This window comes from Scyliorhinus torazame, chromosome 18, assembly GCF_047496885.1.
Source record: "Scyliorhinus torazame isolate Kashiwa2021f chromosome 18, sScyTor2.1, whole genome shotgun sequence".
Lineage (NCBI taxonomy): Eukaryota > Metazoa > Chordata > Chondrichthyes > Carcharhiniformes > Scyliorhinidae > Scyliorhinus > Scyliorhinus torazame.
The window spans coordinates 156475268-156494466 of NC_092724.1; the positions used below are offsets into that span (position 1 = coordinate 156475268).

At 42.3% G+C, this 19199-nt stretch overlaps 1 protein-coding gene across 6 annotated transcripts in view; it reads right to left on the reverse strand.

The window, feature by feature from the left end:
- smurf2 (SMAD specific E3 ubiquitin protein ligase 2) overlaps positions 1–19199 on the reverse strand; it is a 277742-nt gene that overhangs the window by 213372 nt on the left and 45171 nt on the right. The window contains exon 2 of one of the 6 annotated variants that reach the window (XM_072483706.1): positions 10164–10227. The exons of the other annotated variants lie outside the window; for them this stretch is intronic. Coding sequence (XP_072339807.1) covers positions 10164–10197 — 34 coding nt within the window. The 5' untranslated portion in view covers positions 10198–10227. The remainder of the gene's footprint in view (positions 1–10163; positions 10228–19199) is intronic. 6 annotated transcript variants of the gene reach the window in all.

The following is a 19199-nucleotide window of genomic DNA, read 5'->3' on the forward strand; positions in this document are numbered from 1 at the left end:
GGTTCGATTCCCCGCTGGGTCTCTGTCTGTGCAGAGTCTGCACGTTCTCCCAGTGTGTGCGTGGGTTTCCTCCGGGTGTTCCGGTTTCCTCCCACAGTCCAAAGATGTGCAGGTTAGGTGGATTGGTCATGCTAAAATTGCCCTTAGTGTCCGAAATTGCCTTTAGTGTTGGGTCGGGTTACTGGGTTATGGGGATAGGGTGGAGGTGTGAGATTGGGTAGGGTGCTCTTTCCAAGAGCCGGTGCAGACTCGATGGGCCGAATGGCCTCCTTCTGCACTGTAAATTCTATGAAATCTATGATCCCAGCCCAGAGTCATTATCTGTATGGAATTTGCACATTCTCCCAGTCTCTGCGTGGTTCTCACCCCTACAACCCAAAGATGTGCAGGGTAGGTGGATTGGCCACACAAAATTGCCCCTTAATTGGAAAAATAAAATAATTGGGTACTAAAAAAAATTTTTAATTTTTTTTTTTAAAAAGATAAAAGATGACAGATTTGGCTAAGTGGGTGAATAATTATATTTTAAATAATTTTACATGAAATGTATACTGTATAATTTTAATTAAAATTAACTTAATTTTAAACTGATTGCATTTAAACAGTTAATTGACGAGTGAAAATTATTGCTTATTTGCTTTGGTGTGATTGGTAAAGTTAACTGGAGAGGAGAGAACTTCCCCCAAACCTTCAAAATTTTTCCCACTTAGTTGCTGAAAACAGCGAAATAGGGAACCCAAAGTCATAGTTAACAGCTCCAAACCTAGGAACGTTTCCCAAGTCTATTTTCCACCCTCAGGCTGTTCACATTAATTATGCACTCAGACAAAAAAAACATGATTAAATTTATTCATGGAACGTGTGCGTCGCAGGCTGTGCCAGCATTTATTGCTCAACCCCCAATTGCCTTTGAGACGGTAGTGAAGAGTCAACCACATTGCTGTGGGTCTGGAGTCACATGGAGGCCAAGCCAGGTAAGGACAACAGATTTCCTTCCCTAAAGGACATTAGTGAACTAGATGGGTTTTTATGACAATCGACAATGGTCTCATGGTTACCTTTAGACTTTTAATTCAAGATTTTTATTGAATTCAAATTTCACCAGCCACAGAGCATTACCCTGGGTCTCTAGATTACAAGTCCAGACACAATACCACTATGCCACTGCCTCCCCATAAGTACGCCACTGCCTCCCCAATACGAAACCAGTGAACTCATCTTCTTCATCATGTAGATAGACTCGCCTTTCTCTAATTTATCCACCATCATGCCTTTCTTCCCAGAGTTGCTGCTGCTAGTCGCAAGGCCTCCCTTCACCTGCTATTGGCAGCTCTTTTTTCCTCTCGGAACTTAGCAGCCTCTGCAGTTCCAGCCTCTTCTCCGATTTAGAGGAAGGCTTTTGGCTACCCTTTATTCCTGTCAACCTTTTTTGCGCTAATTCCCAGTGTCTGTGATCTCATTGCCTTGGGATGGTATTCCACTCCTTTCTGCACCAGATCCTGGTGTTTCTCATCTCTTTTCGCCCTCAATGCCAGCGCCACCTCTACATCACAGTTGATTACAAAGGCATTGATTACCTTTCTGACTCTTGCTTTGCACTTTATTACATACATTTAAAATAGAAATTTGACAATCTTTAGGAAACGAGAAATTAAATATGGTTTTTGGCTTGGGGTAACATGTTTGTTACTCTATAACCATGTTTCACTGTCTAACATACAAAACTAAGCGCACAGCAGAAAAATCGAAGTTCAACTTCCCAAAGACCTCACACTCATCAGCTCAAAGGGAAAGCTTGAACACAGGCTATAGCATGTCTTCCTTCCCTTCCTTCTACAAATTGGCAAGTGTTCATCTGGACGTATTATGATGGTACGTCCATCAAAACCTCAACTCACCACAACTAAAATCGGAACACTTGCCAAATATGTTTGACATACTCAACTGCAAAGATTATACCACTGAAAATCATGGAGGAAAACAAAATCTTTTTCGTGCAGGAACTAGCAATCCCTGGCAGCTATCAGAGAAAATGTTAAATGGCAGAAAAGAAGTACAAGCTACATACATTAAAAAGAAAATAATAGTTTCTAACACATTAAAATATAACATTTCCTTTTTGCAAAAAGGATGCATGACAAACTATTAATCATTTCTAGTAGTATTGAGCCAAAATACTTAGGATATTGAACTGCTCTTACATAGCACTCATCCCATTCAAAGACAGTGATTCATTTCCCATTTGGCAGCAGTTCAGCCAGTGAAGGCCGTCCACTACGGATCTTCTTTTTGCAATGGATGTACGTGGATTCTTACACCTGACTTTTTGCATTGCTATTGTTGCCAGCTGGTCAGACTAGACCTCGTCCTGTTTACCAGACACACTAAGGCTATCCTATTGGGAGTCAAATCTTGCAGCCAGTCTGGAAAGGTTTGCAATCTTGCAGAGATTTAAAACTCCAATGTATTCAGTAATAACCACAATTTATCAGTAAAAATACAATCAAAACAATTTGTGTACAAAACCAACAGAAAACAATATGGTTCTTAAAGTCTCTGTCTGTTAATTTTGCTGAGGTAAAAGACAAGTTAATTTTAAAAGATTTCCTAAAGCAGCTTATTCACCACACATTCCAGTGACATACATTTGAATTTATTGCAATTGTTCCAACTGAGAATTGCTGGTTTTTAGGCAAAACTCTTGGTTTATATTGCATTAGCAGATGTACTGTAAACACTTCAAGCGAAAGTAACACTCAGAATTTCATATACTTGCAGTTAACCAAATGATGTGAAAATTAAAATTGATGTGGAAACAGCTTGTATAACACAACTGACTGTTTAACATTTTGCATTAACATACTTTATCTAAAAAGTTAAATGGATCAGCTTTATAGTAAATCAGCTAATGCAAGCCATCACCTTCACCCAAGAACTTGTGCATACATAGAACATAGAACAATACAGCGCAGTACAGGCCCTTCGGCCCACGATGTTGCACCGAAACAAAAGCCATCTAACCTACACTATGCCATTATCATCCATATGTTTATCCAATAAACTTTTAAATGCCCTCAATGTTGGCGAGTTCACTACTGTAGCAGGTAGGGCATTCCACGGCCTCACTACTCTTTGCGTAAAGAACCTACCTCTGACCTCTGTCCTATATCTATTACCCCTCAGTTTAAAGTTATGTCCCCTCGTGCCAGCCATATCCATCCGCGGGAGAAGGCTCTCAACTGTCCACCCTATCCAACCCCCTGATCATTTTGTATGCCTCTATTAAGTCTCCTCTTAACCTTCTTCTCTCCAACGAAAACAACCTCAAGTCCGTCAGCCTTTCCTCATAAGATTTTCCCTTCATACCAGGCAACATCCTGGTAAATCTCCTCTGCACCCGCTCCAAAGCCTCCACGTCCTTCCTATAATGCGGTGACCAGAACTGTACGCAATACTCCAAATGCGGCCGGACCAGAGTTCTGTACAGCTGCAACATGACCTCCCGACTCCGGAACTCAATCCCTCTACCAATAAAGGCCAACACTCCATAGGCCTTCTTCACAACCCTATCAACCTGGGTGGCAACTTTCAGGGATCTATGTACATGGACACCTAGATCCCTCTGCTCAGCCACACTTTCAAGAACTTTACCATTAGCCAAATATTCCGCATTCCTGTTATTCCTTCCAAAGTGAATCACCTCACACTTCTCTACATTAAACTCCATTTGCCACCTCTCAGCCCAGCTCTGCAGCTTATCTATATCCCTCTGTAACCTGCTACATCCTTCCACACTATCGACAACACCACCGACTTTAGTATCGTCTGCAAATTTACTCACCCACCCTTCTGTGCCTTCCTCTAGGTCATTGATAAAAATGACAAACAGCAACGGCCCCAGAACAGATCCTTGTGGTACTCCACTTGTGACTGTACTCCATTCTGAACATTTCCCATCAACCACCACCCTCTGTCTTCTTTCAGCGAGCCAATTTCTGATCCACATCTATAAATCACCCTCAATCCCCAGCCTCCGTATTTTTTGCAATAGCCTACCGTGGGGAACCTTATCAAACGCTTTGCTGAAATCCATATACACCACATCAACTGCTCTACCCTAGTCTACCTGTTCAGTCACCTTCTCAAAGAACTCAATAAGGTTTGTGAGGCATGACCTACCCTTCACAAAGCCATGCTGACTATCCCTGATCATATTATTCCTATCTAGATGATTATAAATCTTGTCCCTTATAATCCCCTCCAAGACTTTACCCACTACAGACGTGAGGCTCACCGGTCTATAGTTGCCGGGGTTGTCTCTGCTCCCCTTTTTGAACAAAGGGACCACATTTGCTGTCCTCCAGTCCTCTGGCACTATTCCTGTAGCCAATGATGACATAAAAATCAAAGCCAAAGGTCCAGCAATCTCTTCCCTGGCCTCCCATAGAATCCTAGGATAAATCCCATCAGGTCCCGGGGACTTATCTATTTTCAGCCTGTCCAGAATTGCCAACACCTCTTCCCTACGTACCTCAATGCCATCTATTCTATTAGCCTGGGGCTCAGCATTCTCCTCCACAACATTATCTTTTTCCTGAGTGAATACTGACGAAAAATATTCATTTAGTATCTCGCCTATCTCTTCAGACTCCACACACAATTTCCCATCCCTGTCCTTGACTGGTCCTACTCTTTCCCTAGTCATTCGCTTATTCCTGACATACCTATAGAAAGCTTTTGGGTTTTCCTTGATCCTTCCTGCCAAATACTTCTCATGTCCCCTCCTTGCTCGTCTTAACTCTCTCTTTAGATCCTTCCTCGCTACCTTGTAACTATCCATCGCCCCAACCGAAACTTCACACTTCATCTTCACATAGGCCTTCTTCTTCCTCTTAACAAGAGATTCCACTTCCCTGGTAAACCACGGTTCCCTCGCTCGACGCCTTCCTCCCTGTCTGACCTGTACATACTTATCAAGAACACGCAGTAGCTGATCCTTGAACAAGCCCCACTTATCCAGTGTGCCCAACACTTGCAGCCTACTTCTCCACCTTATCCCCCCCAAGTCACGTCTAATGGCATCATAATTGCCCTTCCCCAATAATAGAGTGCCTATTATTTTCGGAGGATAGTCAGCATACATATTGCTGATCAGATTTGCTTAAAAGAAATAGACATGGACTTTCATCTGGCACAGCAATATCTGATCAGATTATGGGTCACGTGTAGTATTCTAGCTCTGCAAATCCAACTATCAAAGCCCAGAGAACTGTACTCTACTTGAGATTATGTTTCCAGTGTGAACATTGTGGGCCTGAAGGTTTGGAAACGCTTGCTCGTAACACTTTTGCCTCTCCAGTGGATAGATTCTGAATATCACAGTATCTCTGTTAATGATAATATCTTGAGATGTTCGGCAGGTGATAAAAACCTGGTTAAAAAGGTAGATTTTAGGAAACATCTTGGCCGGGATTCACCATATCGCGTCCAAGTGTTGACTCCGGTGTCAAAACCGGCACGAGCGACACCAGAGTCAACGGGCCTCCAGGCCCAGTAATTCTCCTGTTCAACAGGGTGGGGGCCCTATTTCAGCGGCCCCCAACCAACGCCGCCGCGACCGCGCTGGTGCGAATTCTCGCCCCCCCCACCCCCCCCTGAGATTCTCCGACCCGGCACGTGCTTGGAGAATCTCAGCCCTTGAAGGAAAAGAGAGGTGGAGAACCAGACAGATTTGAGAGAGAAAAATCCAGAGCTTGGAATCTGACAGTATGTCTGCAACTAAAATTAGCAATGTTCAGGAGGTCAGAATTGGAGAAGCACCAAGATCTTGGAGAATTGTCAGGGTAGATGACGTTACAGAGATAGAGCGGCACATTCACGGAGGGATTTGAAAACAAGAATGAGAGTTTTAAAATGGAGACGGTGCTTAAACAGGAATGAAGGCCAGTGAGCATAGAGGTGCTAAGTGAACAGGACTTGATACCAGTAGAAACTTGGGCAGTAGAGTTCCGGATGAAGTTTATGGAGCATTGAATATGGAAGGATAATCAGGTGTACATTTGGCACTCTGATGCACCATCTCAAAACATGCTCAAAAATGCTTTCGGCGTTTCATATACAATCAGTTACTTTCTGGTATTCTGACAGTCATGTAAGCGTAAAAAAAGAACCATTTTTCACATAGCCATATGTATATTCAAATTAACAACCACATTTTTCAGCTATGGCTGTCGTCGTCAGCTGCCCCTCAATTAAAGGATGACATCTACTCAGGGTCACAAGTTTCGGTTATGGGCCTTCACATTAAATGACCTCCACACCTTTGGGCACATAGGGCAGGATGTTCAATGAGGTTGTAGGATCAGGAATATAAGATTTACCCCTTTTTCTTTCCTGTCACCGCTCTGCCTCATCATTGTGTTTGGACTTGAAGCATGATGCAGCTTGATGGACATATGTTACCGCCATTTTGAACAACTGGTAGTAAGCTCCTCCCAGTCATTAATGTAAATTAATGTGCTTCAAGGAGAGCTTCACATTGTCTTCCCCACGAATGTTATCTCCTCTTGAACGTTGGTCATTTGCGAGTTGAGAAGACAGGACCTGGCAGGGAAGATGTTTTCTGACCACCTGGACTGATGTGCTCAGTCCATTGCAGTTGATTTTGCAGGAGTTTTGCCTCAAATGTTTGCAGAGCTGCGGCACTAGCATTTGACTGTCCTTCCAGTGAATCTGGAGGATACGGTAGAATTTCTCCAGCACTCGTGTGTCACTGATACAGAGTCCAGGTCTCTCTACAATAGAGGTGCAGTGACAACAACTGCTCTGTACTCTTTGTTGTCAAATACTCGCTGCTTTAGTTTGTAAAAGCTGAACTGGCATAGCTGACCCCAGTGTTAGATCTCCTTGTCAATGAGGGCTTTTGAGAGAGGCGGCTGCCAAGAAATCGAAGTGCTCAGCATATTCCAGTCGTTCCTTCAACATATACAGGTGGTATATTTGGCCGATTGGGTCTGTGTTGATTATATGAGTTTTGTTTTGGCAACATTAAAGGACAGGCTGTCTCTTATTTGCACAATTGAAGAGGCCAAGAGGGGTTTGCAAATCTGTTGCCTAGTGGGCAGCAATACGGCAGTCATCCTGTAGATCCGTACGTCTATGGTGGTCAGTTTAGTATAGTTTCAGAGACAATGAGTTTAAAGGGTTTTGCACCAAGGTGGTATTTGATACTCATACCAGAGGGCAGCTGAACTTTGATGTGGCAAATAGTCACCATCAGGTGGTTTGTAAATAGTAAGGGGGCTATCACAGCCTTGTTTGATGCTGGTCCAAATTTTGAAGCTGTCTGTTTCAGATCTCCCACTCAATATAGCTGTTATCATATCATAAAGCAATTGCATGATTGTGAAGAAAGTATTTTGGACATCCAAAGCTCTGCAGTGTAATCCAAAGAGCCTTGCAATTTACTGCGTCCAATGCTTCGGTTAGATCGCAGATCGCAATAAAAAGTTACTCGTACTACTCCTGACATTTTTTTTATTGGATTTGTCTGCCAACAAAGACAATGTCAGAAGTTCCTCTGGAAAATCTAAAGTCATCTTTGGGAGAATTTCCTCAGCCACAGGAAGAAGGTGATTCAGGAGAATGCAAGTTAGAATTTCCCTGCGATGGAGCAGAAAAAAATAGATCATAGAATTTACACAGTGCATCGGCCCATCGAGTCTGCACCGTCCCTTGGAAAGAACATCCAACTTAAGCCCTGCCCCAATAGTGTCTACATTATTTATCTCCCTATTTGGAGATAGCTTTCAACTGCCACCTGCTTGAAGTTGTGTGTGTGTGTGTGTGGTGGTGGGGGGGGGGGGGGGGGAGATTTCCCTCCCAAATCCACATGGAATGTTGTTATGGGCAAAAGCCCAGCATCTTTGAAGACCTCCACTCAAATACCACTGTAACCACAGGCTTTGCTCTTTTTCATCCATTTGATTGCCTGTAGCAGCTCTTCCGTCAATGCAGATTCCCATGGATTCTACCAGAATACGGGGGATAGCCTGGAGAGTATCAAGTGCCACTGTGGATTCACTGTTGAGGAGTTGTTGAAAATATTGTTTTCAACTTTGACCGCTGGTATTTGATAGACTTAAGGAGGAACACCACCTTGTGAAGGGGATTTTGTCCAATAGATGGTTCTGGTGTTGAGTATCTAAAAGATTAAAATATTGGTCAAGACATTGGGAGAACTCCTTCCTCTTCAAGTGGTACCATTGGATGGTTACCATCTACTGAAACAAGCCAGACAATGCCTCAATTTCACATTTCATTGAGATGAAATGTACCTCAGGATGTTTTGTATGCAGTTATTGCCATGTGTTTCAGAATACAAATGAATCAAGCATCACTGCTTCTAGCAGTGCAAATTCCCACCTTGAGGTGATACTGCAGCAAAGTTGAATCAGCACCAAAAGCAAACATAAATGGGTCCAGGCGTGACATTTGATACTACATCCTACTATTTTGTTTGGGCTGGGCACATAACCAACCCACTTATACAAGTCATCTGTGATAGAGATGAGCTCTACTCTGCACTTGCACTTTGAAAGAGCCAGCAGACTCATGAACAGAACAGAATGTCATTCTTTTGTGCTGTATTATTCAACAATAATCACTATAGGAAGGGGACGATATCTACAACCAAATCAGTTTTCCCTTACAAGTTCACTAAACCATAACTGGGGAAAAGTTAATCCATTTTGCCTAAACAGTAGATCCACCTTCGGTCAGTCATACAGTCGAACACTCCAGCATTGGAGCTTAAAGCCTGTGTGCTCCTAAATCTTATTAAAATAAATCTTATTAAAAGACAATTAAAATGAATTCAAATTTGTCTGCACTTTCTACTTACAACAGCATATCTATAAATAGTTTAGCACTGAACACTGCCAAGTTTGGGCAACATTAGCCCACAAGAGTTCCAGCATGCTGTGCCAGAGTATAGATAATGGGTGTGCAGTCCAATTGTTGGGATGAGGCTCATGATCTCCCCTAGAGGATCTGTGCTGGGGTCTCAGCTTTTCACTAAATCTAACAATGACTTAGAAGCAAGCCAATATATCCAAGTCTGTTGACAACATTAAATTAGGTGACAGTAAATACTGTAGATGGCAGAACAAAATTGCAACAGGTCATTAATAGATCAAGTGAATGAGCAAAACGGTGGCAGAGGGAGCTTAATGTGGCTGTCTAGTACAATCACATTCTTCCTATAGTGCGGCGGCCAGAACCGCACACAATACTCGAGCTGTGGCCTAATGAATCAGCCCTTTATACAGCTCCATCATAACCTCCGTGCTCTTATATTCGATGTCTTGGATAATGAAGACAAGTATCCCATGTGCCTTCTTAACCACCTTATCTACCTGCCCTACTGCCTTCAAGGAGCTTTGTGCATGCACCCCAAGACCCCTCTGGTCCTCTGTACTTCCTAGCGTCCTGATGTTCAGTGTATTCCCTTGCCTTATTAGTCCTCCCAAAATGCATCATCTCACACTTTTCAGGGTTAACTTCCATTTGTCACTGTTCTGCCAATCTGATCAACTCATCCATATCATCCTGTAACAACTTATGCTTTCCTCCTCAATATTTATCACATCATGAATTTTTGTGTCATCTGTAAACTTACTGATCATACTCCACACATTTACACCTCGATCATTAATGTACACTACAAACAGCAAGGGGCCCAACACCTATCCCTGCGGTACACCACTGGACACAGGCTTCCAGTCACAAAAACATCCAACATCACCCTCTGCCACTAAGCCAATTATGGATCCAATTTGTCAAATTGCCCTGGATCCCATTGGCTCTTACCTTCTTGATCAGTTTCCCATGTGGGATCTAGTCAAAAGCCTTATTGAAGTCCATGTGGACTAAATGAACTGCACTGCCCTCATCTACGCACCTAGACACCTACTCGAAAAATTCAATCAAATTTGTTAGACACGATCTCCCCTTGACAAAGCCATGCTGATTAACCTTGATTAACCCCTGCCTCTCCAAGTGAAGATTAATTCTGTCCTTCAATTTTTTCCAATAATTTCACTACCACTGAAGTTAGACTCACTGGCCTGCAAGTACCTGGTTCTTCCCTGGCCTGTAATTACCTGGTTCTCCTCTTCTTGAATAATGATTCCCCATCGACTGCCCTTCAGTCTCCTGGCGCCTCTCCTATGGCCAGAGAAGATTTGAAAATTAGCACCAGAGCTCCTACAATCTCCTCCCTTGCCTCCCACAGCAGCCTCGGATACATCTCATCTGGGCCTGGAGATTGAGACATTTTTAAGCCTGCTAAAACTGCTAACATCTCCTCCCTCTTCATGCTCATCTGCTCAGTTAAATTACAGTCCCCCTCCCGGTTTTCTATATCTACATTGCTCTTCTCCATGGTGGACACTGATGCAAAATACTTATTTCATACTTCACCTATGTCTTTCAGCTTCACACACTGATTGTACTTTGAGACTTGTATACTCTTCAATAGACTTATAAAATAACCTTGCGATTTTCCCCAATTTTGCGTGCCAACGATTTTTCATGCCCCCCCACCCCCCCCAAATAACAATCAATGATATTTTCATGATCCCCAATTTTGAGTCAACCACATTATTGCAGGTCTGGAGTCACACGTCGGCCAGACTGGGTACCGGCAGCAGATTTCCTTCCCTAAAGGACATTGATAAACTAGTGCCCACAATTGTCCATAAAACAAATTCCCAGTTTCAATCTCATCAGTATGGGGGAAGAGGAGAAGAGAGAGAGAAATAAGGAAAAATGACAAAGAGCTTCTGGTCGCATTAAAAACTGTCCTGACCAGTTGTTGATATGAATCTGAAGGAGACCAAGGTAGGAGGAATAGGAAAGTACATTATACAGCAAAGATACAAATTACTTTTTAAAAAGTTTTAAAATAATTTATAATATTGTAAAAAAAAATTTTTATGTTTTAGCTTGCAAAACATCCTACAACAGATCGCAGCTAGGTGGAAGAAAATTGAGTTGCACAGATCCCCCTTTGACAATTGAAATGAAAATGAAAATCGCTTATTGTCACAAGTAGGCTTCAAATGAAGTTACTGTGAAAAGCCCCTAGTCGCCACATTCCGGCGCCTGTTCGGGGAGGCAGGTACGGGATTGAACCGTGCTGCTGGCCTGCCTTGGTCTGCTTTCAAAGCCAACGATTTAGCCCTGTGCTAAACCAGCCCCCTAATTGTGGGCAGCAGGGTAGCACAGTGGTTATCACAGTTGCTTCACAGATCCAGGGTCCCGGGTTCGATTCCCGGCTTGGATCACTGTCTGTGCGGAGTCTGCACGATCTCCCAGTGTCTGCGTGGGTTTCCTCCCACAGTCCAAAGATGTGCAGGTTAGGCAGATTGGCTATGCTAAATTGCCCTTAGTGTCCAAAAAAGGTTAGATGGGGTTAGGGGGATAGGGGAGGTGTGGGCTTAGGTAGGGTGCTCTTTACAAGGGCCGGTGCAGACACGATGGGTCGAATGGCCTCCTTCTGCACTGTAAATTCTATGAATTCTATCATTTACCCCTCGGCGGGAGTTCGGCCCGTCGCGCGTAGTGAATCACTGCAAGGGCCTATTTCAACAGCCTCCAATCTCTACTTTCTGACAACAAAGTACATTTAGTGATGTGATTTGGCTATACCCTAAAACAATAATCATTGTTATTTAACCCTCTAGTAACAAGCTCCATTTTCAATCATGATTTTATGTTTCTGATTAATTTCATTATTGTTTTACAAGTCTCGCATACAAGCTGTACAAATAAAACAAGAATATAATGGATACAATAAACACTGGTACTCAGATGTGCATATGAAGAAAATCCCAACCTTAATTTCTACCATATAATTAAACTGTAACAATGCAATGTTCTGCTATCAGTTTTAAACCTGCACCAACATTATACAGATTAGTGCATCTCGAAAGATGGAGGTGATCAGTGATTTGATTAGGAGAGGAGTGAACTTCTGCAGTCGACCGACCAGCCACCTTGCTGTGATCCATAGGGCAGTAATTAATTAGAATCGTTGAAGAGGTTTCCCCCAAATAATGCAGCTTGTGACATTGCTGACTTTTAAACACCATTTTAGCAAGTACTTAATAATTCCCAGTTGAATAAAAATTGGGTTGATTTTTCTAACATAAAACTCAAACAAATTGACAAAATTATACATCTATGTCCATTTAGACAGGTAGACAGACAGCTACCGATAAAGAATTGCAGAACATCTCCAGGTTTTCAAATATTGTTTTTTCCACTATTCTATCAGCAAGAGGAAAATGAGTGGGAGAAGCAAGGAGTACAAGCAACAGGCTGAAGTGATTTGAAATGATTGAAGGTGTATAGAGAAAAATTATCCTGATTTTAGACAGGATAATACAGAACAGAACAGCTATAAAGAATCTTGGAATTAATAGTCTATCAAAACTTTGCAAGCTGCAGACTATACAGAAAAGGGAGAAGAATTACTTTAGATAGCAAGTTATGGAAGGGTGGACATCACGTGTACCCTGGAAACAAAGTCGGCGTGGAGTCAGTACGCTGGACTCCAGCCTGCCCCAAAGCCATAGTGGACTATGGGCAAGATAAAAAGGCAGCCAGTAGGACTTCAAACCCTTACTGGGAAGGAGATCCTGACCTTGGGAGCTGCTAGTCAATCTGATTGGCAGGCAGTCTCAGCAGCACCAAGAGCATATTAGTGGGTACTACAAGCAGATCCAAGAAGGTGAACCAGGATCCTGGAGCCAGGTAAGTTTGGGGTCTTGGGTCGGGAGGGTCTGGGGTGTTTGGGGTAGTGTGGTTTATGGATCAGGCAGGTAGGAAGAAAGGGAGATGCCCTCAATGCACAAGGGGAACCCTCCAAAGGGCCTGCCCACTTTCCACCACCACCCCCCGTAGTACAAGGGTAAGCTCGAAGGTGGGTGGGAAGATGCTGGGATCAGCACCCGCCCTATTTTCTGTGCCCCTGCCGTAAATACGCTCAGAGGGGGCATGTTAAATGCAACCCTTTGTTGAGTTCAGGTGCTGGCTGGTGTAAGTACACTTCTACCAAAGATGCAGTTGTCCAACAAAAAAAAAAAAAAAAAGATATTGCGACCTAAAACCAATACTTGGAAAATACAGATAAGGTCAGTTTGGTTCCTTTTTGTCCTTTTGGACCAAGATTATGAAATAACAGTCAGTTTACAAAGTTATCCTAACAAGTACCCAACAGGTCAATAAAATCAACTTGAGAATATCTTGTATTGCTTAAAAGAGTTACTGTTGTCATATAAGGGACACTTTGCAGCCAGGAATCAGTTGCTGAAAAATTCTACACCAGAAACCCACCACGAAGTTGATTTTGAAAAATTGCCACAACTGGTGAGGGATGGGGAGGGACAATTTCTGCAACTCAAATTCATTTCCAAAACATGTTATTTTGGCCAGACTGGCTTGCATTTTTAAAGTATTAAATATTAACTGAAAACACAATTGCCAGCTAATGGTGTGACTGTGTACAAGATATTTACAGACAGTTCGAATAAAATCCTACAGAACTGCCTTGCAAAATAAAACTGCCCCTTTAACTAAAATAATTCTGCCATCAACATTCTGGTTTACGATGTACACAGAAAAAAGTGGTAAGAGGAGGAGGGACAGACAGCCACAACCAAACAGTCTGCTCGGATCCAAACTGTCTGCAAAACTGAAAACAAGGTAGTTCTATTCAAGTTTTCTACACTGGCCTAATGGGTAATAAGAACTTCCCAATGTAGCTCTGAACCATAGAAACCAGAAGATTCCAGGATAAGATTCTCCTTTTGTGCTCCATTGGCAGATTTCAGCTGGGACACTATAATTGGCCTCAGTGCATTCAAGTTAGTAAGGTCAAAATCAGATAGTGTTCCAGTTCCAGATCCCCACCTTGCAGCCCCTATTAAGACCATAAGACATAGGAGCAGAAGGAAGGCCATTCGGCCCATCGAGTCCACTCCGCCATTCAATCATGGCTGATTTCAACTCCATTTACCCGCTCTCTCTCCATAGCCCTTAATTCCTCGAGAAATCAAGAATTTATCAACTTCTGTCTTAAAGACACTCAACGTCCCGGCCTCCACCGCCCTCTGTGGCAATGAATTCCACAGACCCACCACTCTCTGGCTGAAGAAATTTCTCCTCATCTCTGTTCTAAAGTGACTCCCTTTTATTCTAAGGCTGTGCCCCCGGGTCCTAGTCTCCCCTGCTAATGGAAACAACTTCCCTACATCCACCCTATCTAAGCCATTCATTATCTTGTAAGTTTCTATTAGATCTCCCCTCAACCTCCTAAACTCCAATGAATATAATCCCAGGATCCTCAGACGTTCATCGTATGTTAGGCCTACCATTCCTGGGATCATCCGTGTGAATCTCCGCTGGACCCGCTCCAGTGCCAGTATGTCCTTCCTGAGGTGTGGGGCCCAAAATTGCTCACAGTATTCTAAATGGGGCCTAACTAATGCTTTATAAAGCTTCAGAAGTACATCCCTGCTTTTATATTCCAAGCCTCTTGAGATGAATGACAACATTGCATTTGCTTTCTTAATTACGGACTCAACCTGCAAGTTTACCTTTAGAGAATCCTGGACCAGGACTCCCAAGTCCCTTTGCACTTCAGCATTATGAATTTTGTCACCGTTTAGAAAATAGTCCATGCCTCTATTCTTTTTTCCAAAGTGCAAGACCTCGCACTTGCCCACATTGAATTATCAGCCATTTCTTGGACCACTCTCCTAAACTGTCTAAATCTTTCTGCAGCCTCCCCACCTCCTCCATACCACCTGCCCCTCCACCTATCTTTGTATCATCTGCAAACTTAGCCAGAATGCCCCCAGTCCCGTCATCTAGATCGTTAATATATAAAGAGAACAGCTGTGGCCCCAACACTGAACCCTGCGGGACACCACTCGTCACCGGTTGCCATTCCGAAAAAGAACCTTTTATCCCAACTCTCTGCCTTCTGCCTGACAGCCAATCGTCAATCCATGTTAGTACCTTGCCTCGAATACCATGGGCCCTTATTTTACTCAGCAGTCTCCCGTGAGGCACCTTATCAAAGGCCTTTTGGAAGTCAAGATAGATAACATCCATTGGCTCTCCTTGGTCTAACCTATTTGTTATCTCTTCAAAGAACTCTAACAGGTTTGTCAGGCACGACCTATTAAGATGGATAACCCATCTATAGTTACTGGAAAAAAATGTCAAGGAATGAGAAAATACAGTTTAATCCATACAAATGTTTACCAGTCCACTACTTCAGGGTTTAGGAACCCAATACTCTGGACCTATAATTTCGAGAGATTTAGGCACATGTTTAAAAGAAGCGTCATAGAAACCTGTAGCACCAGAGGCAACCAATCACCACATTGTTCCTGAGCATGCTCTTTTACAGTGCAATCAAATTACATAGAACATACAGTGCAGTAGGAGGCCATTCAGCCCATTGAGTCTGCACCGACCCACTTAAGCCCTCACTTCCACCCTATCCCTGTAACCCAATAACCCCTCCTAACCTTTTTGGAGACGAAGGGCAATTTAGCATGGCCAATCCACCTAACCTGCACGTCTTTGGACTGTGGGAGGAAACCGGAGCACCCGGAGGAAACCCACGCAGACACTGGGCGAACGTGAAGAATCCGCACAGACAGTGACCCAGCGGGGAATCGAAACTGGGACCCTGGCGCTGTGAAGCCACAGTGCTATCCACTTGTGCTACCGTGCTATACTAAATTAGTACAATTTACCTACTCTTTCCCCATAGCCCTGCATAATTTTCCTTTTTGTGAGTATTTATCCAGTTGCCTTTTGAAAGTTACCGTTGAATCTGCTTCCACCACTTTTTCCAAATAGTGCAATACAGATCAGAACAATTCACTGCTTAAAACTTTCCTTCTCATCTCCCCTCTGGTTCTTTCATTCATTATCTTAAATATATATGCGTCTTCCAATTACCAACCCTTGCACCAGTATGAAGGGTTTCGATGCATAGTGAAATGATTCATGGAAGTATTGCCGGGTGTAGTCATGATGCAGAAATTAGAACATTCCAAGATTTTATCAATTACACTGGAAAGATTGCAACAATTAAAACAAACTTCCATTTACTAGGGAGGGAGGAATAGCCTAAGTTACCACTGCTAATACCATCTAATGATCCCCTGCTGGAAGTATGCATCGGTGAAAGACTAGTTCAAGCTGATATCGAATGATATGCATTGTCAAACATCCAAGTTCATATATCTGAATAAAGTATCAGAGGCTAACCAGCATCCATGAAAGCATATCTCAGCAAGAGTACCATTTTCAGGAAAAGAGATAGGAGTGGAAGAGGAAAGTATTTGCAGGACATTGTACAACACTGCAATTTATGGCAATTCAGCAGAGCAAGGTTCATGGCATAGAATGATAGATGTGAAGAAATCAGAACAAGGACTTGACGCAGCTGCTTTGGGAAAATTAAGTAACATATGGAAGGCTAAAGGTATTTCTGTAAAACCTAATGTAAAAGTTTATGAAGCAATGGTTGTCCTTACATTAGGTAGGTCTGAATGTCGTAACATGAAAGGCTGCTGAGCAGCAGGGATGAGACGGTTGAGAGGATTACTAGGAGTATAGAGAATGCAAAGATTAGGGAATAAATTAAGAACTTGGCTTAGATAAATGAAGTTAATAATAATAATCTAACAAGAAGAAAATTGACTGCAATTGTTTGGGCACTTCTGAAGATTGCTAACAGCTGAGAATTCATGGGACCTCATTGTTGCAGCTGAGCTGACTAATAGAATTTAGTTGAAGTGGTAGTTGGAGCACAAGATGTTGGCAATATCACAGGTGTAAATATACCAGCAAATATCTGATCTCATCATTTCAGTGGGCCAACAGGCAAACCCCATGTATTTTCAGATAAGACAGTCAGTAGATGCCATCATGAACAATTCCCAATGATATAGTTCCTAACAGCACATTCACATCAGCACTTGAAGTCCAAGAGTAAGCTTCTAGCTCTCAGGCACAATTAGTGCATAACATGAAGATCTGCTGTATGCTTTGTCAAGAGAAAGGATTATATCGGTCAACCTCACTAAAACAGATTATCTGGTTAGTTCACATGACTGTTCATGGGCCCTTGCTGCACATTTCCCGATGTCACAACAGGGACAATGCTTTACAAGGTACTTTTGTTCGTTGTAAAGTGCTTTGGGACACTGAAAGAACCTAAAAAGTGCGATACAAATGCAACTTCTATGTTGCTTTTCTCTATACCACAAAACATGGAATATAGGATAAAAGTGGAAAATAATTTGAAAGTCAAATTATGTACATCCATTACACCATAGGATTATTTTAGAAATGGGAACAATTTGCAGCTGGCTATATTTTAATCATTCCTCTCATTCATTTTTCCAAGTATTTAATAATATACTTCATATAAAATGAAAGCTGAATTTCACAATGTGCAAGTATACTTGCATATTCTGGCGGTTGATTTGATTAGATTAGGTGTATGCTGTATCATTTGTTCATTGAAGATGGATACGGTTGACAAAGTGTTCAATTGGAATCTGGCTAAATAATTAACAAATACTGACCCAAGTCAGTACATGACTGTTTCCATGGCTCAACCGCAATACAGTATTTAGGCGAAGCAGTTCAGTGACATTGAGAGGAAATGATCATAAAACAGATGTGCAATCTCCACATTGTATATTGGTCCACCACCCTTTCCTTAATTAAAAATCTTAGCTTGTACGGAAATTAGTCTATTAAAAACATTATAGGCTAAGTATTTCAGATTAAATTACAGTAGAATACCAGCTTCACATTATAAAACAAGTACAGTATTTCAAAAACATCCAGTTTTGTTTGAACATTAAAACTGTTAGCAAAAGTCAGTATTAGGCTATTGAACAAAAATATTTTCAAATAATAGGTACAAGTGTTCAGGGTTAAATAGGAACAGAAGTGAAACACAGAATAGAAGGTATGCAAAATATTCAAAGTTGGCAATGAAAATTTCAACCATTTTTGGAAATGGGTCTCTCTCTACTGCTAGTTTTGGCTCAGTGAGGTACAGATTGATTTGTTTTCCTTTCTTTAGGCATGCATGTATACCAAATATCTCAAAACAGAATCGGTCTTAGAAACATCAGATGTGTTAGGATCAACAAATCTTTGATCTTTTAAAATTACAATACCACTAGTTCCTCTCCATCAGCATACTCCTTGGGATATGTGGAAATTCTGCAAACACGTTTACTGTTACAAAGTTTCTGAAACCTTGCATGTGCTGAAACACCACACGCTCATACATTACAAAGACCCCAAAAAGGAATACAAGACAGCATCCAGCCCCTTCTTACCATATCCCCATTCAATGTCTTTCCCAGTTTGGAATTCAGTAATTTTCTATTGCTTGGCTGTGGCGCGCATGTGGGAAAGGGCAAACAGCTGCGAGTGAAGGGAAACAAAGGGAGTATGTGTTTACTTACTGAAGTGTGTTCCAATTCTGGTCACAACACTTATACCAAAATCAGGAAGAACTTTCTTCATTCTAGGATGGTTGCAAAATCTTATGAACCTGATGTGCAAGTCATGCAATTATGTTCTTTGATGGATTTTTTTTTAATGCATCTTATTCCAAACATATTAAAAGGTACAAAAGCATAAATAAATCAAAGAACATTCTCCACATCTCAGTTTGTGCAAGTTTTTCCCCGTTTTCACCTCCTCCCCCAACTCTGCACAAAATTCCTCTAACATGGTCATGAACAGTCCTCACCATGTCTCAAAGTCCTCCGCTGATCCCCTCAACTCGAACTTAATTTTCTCCAGCTGGAGAAAGTTGTACAGGCCAGACCGCCATTCCAGCAGAATCCTTCAGCGGGCAACTAGAAATGCGAAGGCTACAACGTTGGCCTTCCTCCCCTCCATCGGCTCCGGCATTTCCAATAGCCCAAAAATCGCCACCATAGGGTCCAGCCCGGCCTCTACCCTCACAATCTTTGATAACATCCCAAACGCCCCCTCCCAGTATCTCTCCAACGTCTCACAGCCCCAGAACATATGCGTGATTTGCTGGTCCTCGCCCACACTTCTCACACTCATCT